Source organism: Theobroma cacao, chromosome 7 (assembly GCF_053813885.1).
Source record: "Theobroma cacao isolate CCN51 chromosome 7, ASM5381388v1, whole genome shotgun sequence".
NCBI lineage: Eukaryota > Viridiplantae > Streptophyta > Magnoliopsida > Malvales > Malvaceae > Theobroma > Theobroma cacao.
This window is the reverse complement of record NC_142645.1, coordinates 31,342,213-31,353,157: the sequence shown is the minus strand read 5'-3', so window position 1 is coordinate 31,353,157 and position 10,945 is coordinate 31,342,213. Positions and strand designations below refer to the sequence as shown.

General features: G+C 32.6%; 2 protein-coding genes across 2 annotated transcripts; one reads left to right on the top strand and one right to left on the bottom strand.

The window, feature by feature from the left end:
• Nucleotides 1-1,741: 1,741 nt before the first annotated feature.
• LOC18507236 (1-aminocyclopropane-1-carboxylate oxidase homolog 1-like) lies at nucleotides 1,742-4,742 on the bottom strand. Its single transcript, XM_007099618.3, has 3 exons — nucleotides 4,121-4,742; nucleotides 3,422-3,743; nucleotides 1,742-2,410 (listed from the first exon to the last, which is right to left on the bottom strand). The coding sequence occupies exons 1-3, from the start codon at nucleotides 4,669-4,671 to the stop codon at nucleotides 2,123-2,125; spliced, it is 1,161 nt and encodes a 386-aa protein (XP_007099680.3). The 5' UTR covers nucleotides 4,672-4,742; the 3' UTR covers nucleotides 1,742-2,122.
• Nucleotides 4,743-8,222: 3,480 nt separating this feature from the next.
• Nucleotides 8,223-9,473, top strand: LOC148761792 (uncharacterized). Its single transcript, XM_088808714.1, has 2 exons — nucleotides 8,223-8,648; nucleotides 8,763-9,473. The coding sequence occupies exons 1-2, from the start codon at nucleotides 8,223-8,225 to the stop codon at nucleotides 9,471-9,473; spliced, it is 1,137 nt and encodes a 378-aa protein (XP_088664840.1).
• The last annotated feature ends 1,472 nt before the right edge of the window (nucleotides 9,474-10,945 follow it).

Here is a 10,945-nt window from a genome sequence, read left to right as displayed (position 1 = left end):
GATGCTTAGAGATTGGTATATTCTATGTTCCTTACTTTGGAAGTAAGCAATCGATCTCATAGATTGAAGTATAGTGATACTTGGAACTAGAATATAGGTGTTTGCCTAGGAGAACAAGTTCATTGAACATGACCTACCATGAGAAGTGCATTTGGTAATACACTCTAGTGTCTATGTAACACTTCTCATGTGTTAGTTGTGTAAATACTCCCTAGACTTGAGACATCAGGTTGTCTTATGTGTGGAGTGCTATGCTTTGATTTCATCCCTATAGGTGCCTAACTAAGAATACCAAAACAGGATGCTTTTGGGTATAGTATGAAGTATGTGAAGGCAAATGAGTGGTTAAGATAGGAATCATCACCTCAAGTGTTTTAGAGGACATATCCTATCAGTTCTTGGTTAACATTAGCTTATTGAAGTCATTGGCCAAGGCAACATGGAGATTATGAAAAAGGTTTCATAACTCTCTATAAAGCTAATGCTATAATTGCAGGAACAAATATAGAGGTCAATAAGAGTAGACACTGTACCAAGCTTTTATCATCTCTGAGATATATGATGAGGGAATGAATTACACTGATAGATTGTACACTAAAAGGTTGTCAAAAAACCCTTTGACTCTCCCAACAATTGGGTGGCCATGATGCATTGCTAGATGTCAATCTTGGTCTATGGAATTGATTATAAACTAATTGATTGAAATTTATATTAATCAATTAAGTCATTAATCAACTCCATTGCCAACATGTTGGAAACCTAATGGGTCACACACAATGATTGCATTTGAATTAAATTGGGAGAGTGACGATTTAAGTTAGACTTAAATCACATTCTAGGTAAGTAACTTCTATAAACTTAATTAAAAGAGTTTAATTAAGTTTTTGACATAATTATAAATAGTTATAACTATAAGGCCTTGATTGCAAAATATAAAGGAAATTAATTTTGATTTTAATTTCCAAGGACTTAATTAAAAGAGTTTAATTAAGTAATAGGCCCAACATTGTGTTATAATATTGAGGGCTTAATTGTAAAATTGAAGTTATTTTAACCTAACTATTTAAGTCGCATTTTAACTATTTTTCTTTATGAGAGTTTTTCACAATTGAAGAAAACGTAATTTTTGTCTAAAAAAGAAAAATGTTTTCTTTCTTTGCCACCACTCCCTTTGTGTGAAAGAGAAAATTGCTTATGAAGCAATTTTCAAGAGAGGATCGGCTAAGATTGTGAAAAAGAAGAAAAGGGCAATTGTTGTCCTCTTTGCTAGCACAAAGTATAGTTAAAAACTCCTTCCTTTGTTGAAGGTTCAAGTGCAATCGTGTGTACTACCATTGGAGGCCAAGCACTTGATTGGCTAGGGTTTTTGCTCCTTGTGGTGCTTGTGGGATTGCTTCGAAAAGTGCCATCGTGATTACGAAATTATATGACAAGGTGACTTTTTAAAGAATAATTTATTTTGTGCTTTTATGTGGTAAATATCACCAAGGTGATCCATGGATGGAGGCATGTTTTGTTGTTTAGTTATAAAGTTTTTAATTTTCTTTTTGCTGCGTATTTTGAGCATGCCATCCATAGCCAAACCCATCAGTAATAACCTCGAGCAAAACTAAATTAAATGCGTTAAAATCCCAAAACCCCAACCCCTTAATTGTTTGGCGGGGGGAACCTTGCCAAAAGCCAAGGAAGAATATGTAACATCTCCAAATTTATCATGCTTCTAAGAGTTTAAAAAATACCCTTTCCGAAATTGCACTTGATATTCATACTTGGACAATTGTCTGAATCCAAAAGCTGGAAGAGAAAAATAATTGCATTGTACATAAATAATTCAAACGTCAAAAGGCACAGATAGGTTTAATCTCTTAATCGGGCTGATGTTTCCTAGGGATCCTTCGGCATATCAGGACCTGCCTTTTGACATGACAAATGAAAGCGGCAATGAACATTATTTAAGTGAATGACAAACCTAGAACACAGACCTGACCTTATTCAACAAACAGACCCAACTTCTGACATGACAAATGAGAACGATACTACATATTTAAGTGATTGACAGAGATGCATTTTAAACGATGGAACATCGTTTATTGACAATATCTGTCTAATATAATACCAAAGGTCACACCTTGAATTGGTCTAGCGCAGATGGCAGCAGCTTGCTGCTTTGTGACGCAGTCCCCTTAGTCTTTTGATCCGAGTGTTTGTGTTTGATAATTTCTTTCACAGTGATTTCGCGGTAGACCGGAGGGTTTTCTTCTGATAGCAATTCCTTAATTGGGCCGTACAGTCTAGAGCTATTCTCTGGATGATGATGACTTCTAAATATGCATGCAACTGAAACTCTTGGCCCTTCCTTTTTTGCCAGCACCCTGTGATAGGCGCTTATGAACTTGTCGTTCGAGATTAGCTGTGAAAAGAAAAAGAAAAACACTCAGCTTTATTTAATTATGAACTCTATTGTATGTATCCCAGTTATATACTCAGTTTTCCACCTGAGTTTTAATTGTGGTTCAATTTCCAAGGAGGAACAAAACACAGGCATTGCAGGAATCTTGGGGTTGAAATAAAGCTGAAAATTAAGAGTATGAACTGTAAACTTGAGCTTAAAATTTCAAAGGAGATTAATGGACGGGGAAGATTAAGTGAGAGGCATGGTGTTCGGATGATTCTCATTCGTAAGATCCAAGAGGAGCAAGATAAGAAAGGAATTAATGCTGAATTTATCCAATTTCTAAATGATATGATGAGTGTGGAACAGTTACTTCTGAACATTTATTAAGTGATCGTTTTTGACCTACATAACACAGTGATTTGGTCAATTTGTTAATAGTGTAACCATTTTGAATTTATTTTTGTTAATGTTTCGTACAGATTATTGTAATATATTCACCATTGTAATATTGAATGTGCCTTTACATTGGAAATATCAATTGTATACCCCACAGATTCTATCGATCTCCTTTTTTAATTAATTAATTTGCTAGTATAATTAATCGATCCCCTTTTTTAATCAATGGGAAATATATTCACCATTATAAATTAATCAACTTGGTGGTTACTTTGTGCTTAAATTCTTACGCTGGAGTTCCTTTCTGTAACTGCACAAAGGAACCACTAGTATTAATACAAGAGCTTCCATTTGAGGATTCCAAACGGAATTCTCTTTTTCTGTTTAAATAATGATAAATTTTGTTCCAAATTTCATGCTTTGATATTAAAATTGCACAAAAAAAAGTTGGATGATACCAGAGTGGTAATCCATAATTCACCTTAAAAGTTGAATTTAATGTTGTCATTGGTGAGTCTAAGTTCAATTTCAATGAACTTAATGTAACTTAATTTGTTTTCTTCTCAAGGTGAAGTGCAAATAAATAACTTTAGTCATTCAGAAGGAGAAGGGGACAAATTGTAGATTTACCTGTATTAGGTCCCCTACGTTTACCACTACAGCTCCGGGAACAGGCGTGACATCAATCCACTGGTTATCATGGAGGACTTGGAGGCCACCAATTTGGTCTTGTAAAAGAATCGTAATGAAACCACTATCAGCATGTGTTGTTGCGCCCATAGTAAGCTGCGGCTCTGGGCAGGCTGGGTAGTAATGGCAGGGAGCAAAGATGTCATCGGCACAACCCATATCGTTGAGCTGACTGGGTTTCAACCCCAGCGCTTCCGAGAGCAATTCACATATCGTTTTTCCTAGCTTCATTATTTCATCTGTGTATTTGATCATTATGTCTCTGTGAATAACGCAAAAGAAGATATAATTACTACACCCCAGATGACATGTTGGTTAAAATGTTGTTGATTTGTTAACAAAGTGGGAGCCATGCAAGACTGCACTTGCATGGAGAATTAACAAACTCAGCAATTTAATCATTTGTTAGATTAAAATATGAATTGTCGGTGGATTAAGGAAATCTAACTGTAAATACTGTAATAAAATTCTAGTGTAAGTGTAATATGGTACTACACTTGCAGGCTGATTATGTTCAACAGTTTCATTTCACCATCCTTTTGTTTCTCCATTACACTTATTAATTGTAAATAAAAAATGTTGTCATCATTAACTATTGGCATGCTTAACTCTGGTGAATATCACGTGGAGTGTACATACCTGCATGTTGCTGGCAATTCTTCAGGTTTGGGAGGACGATGGAGCCCTGTAATGAAAGTCAAGGTATCCCTCCAACAAGCTGCTGGTGCCTCGAGCAAGTTAAAATTGGAATTATACAACACATTTTTCGTTTTGTAATCGCGGGTATAGTACCCTTTCTTCACCTCCAAGTCTTGTTCATGAAACCTACGAATCCCATTGATCATGTCGTCTAGAATGCTTGCTGGAATTCCATGATTGATCAGCTGAAAGAAACCCCATTTCCCACAAGCATTCCTAACTTGATCAATTATCTTAGTACGTAAACTTGCATCTTTATCGATGTCATCGAAATCAACAATCGGTATTTCAATGTTAGAGTTGGTGCAAACGGGGAAATCCGGCATGCCATTTTTCTTGTGCTTGAACATTGGGGGGATCGTTGACACTCCAGCATCTACCAGTCCTTTTACGCCAGCTTTTGACTCGTCAAAAGCCTTCACTTCCTTTTCCCTGTCATAGTTGGACTTCGAATCGTCTGCCTGAATGTCAACAGGTACTGTGACCACCATTTCTCTTATGAAGAGTGATTCAAGAAGCTCTGGAACAATGAAAAACTGTATGGAATGTGGGAAAGATACACAGTCGAGAATGACTCTTTGAAGGGTTTATAAAGTCGCATTTTGAAAGAAATAAATCAAGAAAATGGTATATTTCAATTTGTAAAGTATTTATTTATTTAAAATAGTAAAAATAATTAAATAATTAAATTAATTCTTCTTTTAACTTAAAAATGAATTCGACCTAGATAATCTATACCCGTAATTTGATTTTAACTTAAAAATATTGGTTGGGTATCGGGATACATTATATATTTTTAAGTATTTATTTTAATAAAAGATGATTTGTTATTTTTATTTATATAAATTTTTATTAACTGATGAAATAAAGTCCATTGAATAAGATATGTTTTTTATTAAAAACTATTATAAAGTGTTATGATTGTGAGATCTTTATTGTATTAAAATATTAATTTTAAATGTTTATAGTCAATGCTTTATCGAGATGTATGAGACATTAAAAGAGCTGATAGATCGGGACATAAGTTTAAAAAATATATACATTGATTGATTATGGATTTTAGCAAGGGCGACTTCTTAAAAGATTTTAGTTGTTATCTAGGGTTTCGTATAGTTAATATTCTAATGAAGTTATTAATTTTTTTACAATTTTATAAAAAATGGGGTTAAAGAGTTAAGTGATTTATTAAAAAGTAATTTATATATTAATATTTAAATACTACATGTAAAGTCAAAAAAAATTATTTCTATAATTTAAGATTTTATTCAAAAAATCAAAATTTAAACAACTCTCATTGTTCAAAAATTAAAATCCTTCCCCTTCTTAGGCCGTGGTTGTATATTTCATTCTCTCAATACAATTCTTTTAGGCTTCAATTGTAAGTAATTTTTAATTCATATTAAACTTTTAAGTACTTCATGTCTAAATATTTTTTAATTTATTAGATAGTTTGGATTCAAAATTATAATTTAGCTAATAGAAAACAGTATTGCAAGGAAGATGGCTGAGATAAATAGAAATATTATGTATCATTTGGTTTATTTTGCTGGTAAAACTTGCATTTATCTTACTTGTTGCAACAACGTTAGTCGAAACAGCTTTTTCAACAATGAAATTTATAAAGTATACGTTACGTAATTGAATGAGTGACAAGTAGATGAATAATTGTTTAGTGATATATATTGAGAAAAAAAAATATTTAATGGTGTTTCTACTAATGTTATTATGCACCGTTTTCAAAAAAGAAAAAATCGCCATGGATAATTATATTTATCTCAAATATTTGTATTCTGAAATAATAAATGAATGTATTGAATTTACATTTTTTTTAATTTAATGTTAAAATTTTTAAAATATAAATTCTAATATATTTATATTTTTTAATTATTATGATTATTTTAATTATAACATTACTTAAAAAAATTCTTAAGTCAGCTCCTGGATATAAAGAGACAATAGCATGGGCAAAGCTGAAGTAGGAATGGTAGGGATGGTGGCCCGTCTTTTGCTAGAGAAATCTAAATGAACCGATCAACTTTTTTTAAAGTAGAAATTAAAACTTATAATATGGGAAGATTTGACCATGTTATTAGACTTTAATTTAATTCAATCATTTATTCACAACGATGAATTATTGTATTAAAATGTTATATTAATGTTAAAATAAACACACGCGTTTTTTATTTTTATTTTTTAATATATATAATCTTAAATTATACAACAAGTGGTAATCTTACGGTATTTCATAAATCTCATCAATCCTCCCTCGTGCACTGAGCCTAATATCTTTTTTCGAGCTGTGTGACTATAATTTTCTTCAAAATATATTATTCTCCCCATACCACCCAAATAAAAAAAAAATTTGTAACCATGACCCAATTGATACTAGTAGTTGGTTAAGTTCACACCACGCCTACCTCCCTCCAACCCCTAACAGTCCACCCCCCTTTCTTTTGGTAAACTTGAAAAATTTGCAACCATGACCCTATTGATACTAGTAGTTGGTGAAGTTCACACCACGCCTACCTCCCTCCAACCCCTAACAGACCACCCTCCTTTCTTTTGGTTGAAATAGGTAATGTTACCCATGACTGTTTAAATAAAAGGGGTTTCTGAATTCTGTACTAATCACATTGCCTCGTATACTAAGTGTCTGTCTGAAATGGTAGATATCGTGTCACAAGACTGAGGTGTAAAGTTTCGGTCACCCCTCCCTTCCCTATGGTAAGAATTAATTACCTTTCCTCCCTACACTATATGCAGGGGCGGAGGGTAAGCCAAGGCCCCCCCAAAATTTTTAAAAATATTCCCCCAAAAATTTTTGAAAATTTTTATTTATTATATATTATTAATGGCTCACTCAAAATAAATTTTTTATTTAATAATTAATATAAATAAAAAAATCAAACAACTTCACAAACCTACTTAACTTTACCCTAATTTAAGTTTCTCTACACCTCTTTCTCTTTTTCTTTTTCTCTTCTCTTTTGTGTCTTTTTATTTTTATTTCTCTTTTCTTGTAATTCACCATTAAAACACACGTTATTCTTTAAAAGAGATTTATGAGTTTGTGAGTTTGGACAAAGAAAGACAGAGATCACCCACCACCATTGTATAAAATTAAGAGGAGGTAAAGTTTTTTTTTATTTTCTTTTTTCTATTTATATTATTTAACTATTATATGAAATCTTGTATTTCGTATTTAATTATTTATATTTTATTTTTTAAGTTTAAATATAAATAAATAAGAATATTGAACATTGACTATATTGTTTTTTTTTAGGTTTGATTAAAATATGAGTAAGTTGAAAACAATTGACAAATTTTTTAAATGAAAAGAGGTAGATCGCTCGAATGATTCTCCTACACTTGAGACACCAAACCTTAATACTTCAACTCATGAACAAGAGCAGTGCGAATCAAAACATCCAAGGCTCAATCCTGAAGAAATTGATGCTTTTCCTATAGAACCTGACTCTGGATTACGACCAATGATATGGGAATTTCCTATCAATCAAAGAGAGGAAATTTGTAGTGCTTATCTCAAATGTGGGCCATGTCAACCCATTCTTAAGACGTATCCTCTATCAAATGATGATCATCCTCGTCGTTTTCAAGCTTCTTGTTTGAATTATATCCTTCTTGGTTAAAGTATTCTTGTGACAAAGATGCTATATTTTGTTTGCCATGCTACCTTTTTAGTAAGAACACCTCGAATCGTGCAGGTTCAAATGCATTTATTGAAAAGGGTTTCAGAAGTTGACAGAAAGTAAATAGTGGAGAAAATTATCCACTTTTGAATCATGTTGGGAAAAATCCAAATTCCCCACATAATGTTGCTATAAAATCTTGTGAGAATTTATTGAAAAAATCCCAACATATTGATAGGGTTATCAAAAGACAAGCATAAGAAGAGATCTTGAATAATCGGCTTAGGTTTAAAGCTTCTATAGATTGTGTTAGATGGTTAACTTTTCAAGCTTGTGCATTTAGAGGTCATGATGAAAGTCCATCCTCAAAAAATAGAGGAAATTTCATTGAAATGCTGAAATTCTTAGGATCTTACAATGACAAAGTTCATAAGCTTGTCTTGGAAAATGCTCCACGTGTTGCTAAGTACACATCCAATGATGTTCAAAAGGAGATTTTGCATATTTTGGCTAATATGGTGAGAAATTCAATTAGAGAGGAAGTGGGAAATGCTAAGTTTTGTATTATTATTGATGAAGCTCGAGATGAGTCTAAAAAAAAGCAAATGGCTATTATTTTGAGATTTGTTGATGGTAATGGTTTTGTTCAAGAACGTTTCTTTGATCTTGTACATGTTAGTGATACCAGTGCAATGACTTTGAAGAAAGAGTTAGTGTCTGTTCTTTCTCGTTATAACCTTCAAGTTGAAAGTATACGAGGTCAAGGATATGATGGTGCTAGTAACATGCATGGTGAATGGAATGTTTTACAAGCTTTGGTACTTAATGATTGTCTATACCCATATTATGTGCATTGTTATGCTCATATATTACAATTAGCATTGGTTGCAGCATCTAGAGAAGTAGTTCATATTCATGAATTTTTTACATAGTTGACTTCTATTGTAAATATTGTTAGTGCTTCTTCCAAAAGACATGACCAATTACAAGCTGCTCAAGCAATTGACATTGCAAACATGATTGCTAGTGATGAACTTGAAACAGGTAGAGGAGTAAATCAAGTAGGAACTCTACAAAGAGCTGGAAATACTCGATGGAGCTCACACTTTCATTCTATTTGTAGCTTGATGAGAATGTTTGATGCAACCTGCACTGTTGTGGAAAGTATTATTGACGAAAGGGCCAGTTATTCACAAAGAGGTGATGCTTCTGCTGCTAGTAAAATATTATCATCATTTGAATTTATTTTCATATTACACTTGATGTATGAGATCATGGGAATCACTAATGTTCTTTGCCAAGCATTACAATTACACTCTCAGGATATTTTAAATGCAATTCATCTTGTTTTTACTACAAAATCACTCCTTCAAAAGTTGAGAGATGATGGGTGGTCTAATTTACTTGAGAATGTGAAAACATTTTGTCAAAAACATGAAATAGAAATTCTTGACATGGGTGCACGATATATCTTGGGCAGAGGTCGATCTCGTCAACCAGATGTAACTGTGGAGCATCATTATCGAGTTGATATATTTTTAGTGACGATAGATACTCAGTTACAAGAATTGAATTTGAAATTCAATGAGCAAGCTGTGGAACTTTTAACTTTAAGCATTGCTTTGGATCCTAATAACAATTAGAAATCATTCAATATTGTTAATATCTGCAAGTTAGCAGAGATTTTTTATTCTCAGGATTTCACAGAACAAGAAAGGCTTATTTTGAGGTTACAATTGAGGCATTACGAGCTTGATATACCTCATCATCAAAGTTTTGAAGATGTTAAGACACTTTCTCAATTGTGCCAAAGATTAGCAAAAACAGAAAAGTCAAAGAATTACCACTTAATTGATAGATTAATTTGCCTTATTTTGACTCTTTTGGTTTCTACAGCAACTACAAAGAGAGCCTTTTCAGCAATGAAAATTGTGAAAACAAGACTCCGGAACAAAATGGATGATGAGTTTCTTGCAAATAATTTAGTTGTTTATATTGAGAAAGATATTGCTAGTCTTTTTAGTATAGAGTCAATAATTGATGAATTTGAATCTAGGAAACATCGTCGAGCATAACTTTCTTAGATAACTATTATAAGTTTTTTTTTTGGTTTTTTTATTTACATGCTATATAAAATTATTGTTTATTATGAATCTTTTGATCGTTAGTTAAATTCAACATATTAGGTTTAAAAATTTTTAGCTTTTATTTTTTTTCGTCTTTGGCCCCCCCAACAAAAATTGGCTAGCTCTGCCCCTGACTATATGTGCATTTTATATGCTTATTTATTTTATTTTTAAATTTTTATGATATGTATAGACTGTAAAATCCACATATATATTGCCCTCCTTCCTTAGTTATAGCTCTGCAAACATCCTCAAAAACTTTAAGTAATGTTTTCAGCCTCCACTTTCCTTCTATCCTATCAATTAACTCTAGGCAACTGTTCGTCATTCTCACCAATGTTTTGACTAAAGGGACTATAATTAGGTATCCACCTATGTTTCCATTTATGAATCTCACTGCCACCCACCACCTGCCACACCAAATGATATTTCAAATAGTTTCTACACGCAATAGTACTAACCCATGTCCATGATGCTTTTGCTCCCCTTCTTGGCTCTAAAATTGAGCTCTTTTCAAAATATATGTCTTTAGATTTTTACCCAGTAAGCATTCGGATTAATAAGTCTCCTCCAACATTGCTTAGCAAGTAAAGCCTCATTCATCAAACTCAAAACCTTAAAATCCATTCCCCCAATCCTTTCTTTAATGTCAACTTGTGCAAACTAATCCAATGTATCTTTTTGTCACCCCACCAAACCTTTGTACCTCAATGTTCACCTTATCATAGATTTTTTTTGGCAATTTGAAACATTACATTACATACACTGGTAATGCACTTGCCACAGCTTTAATTAAAATTTTCCTTCCACCATATTACACTAGAGTTTGATTCTACACTTGAAGCTTTCCTTTAATTATGTCTTTGACATAATCCATAGCTTAACATTTAGTTTTTCCCAAGAACGAGGGAATTTTCAAGTATGTACTTGAGTTATCTACAATCAAGAATGGAGTTAAGCAACTTTTGTTGGTGGTGAAAAACAAAAAA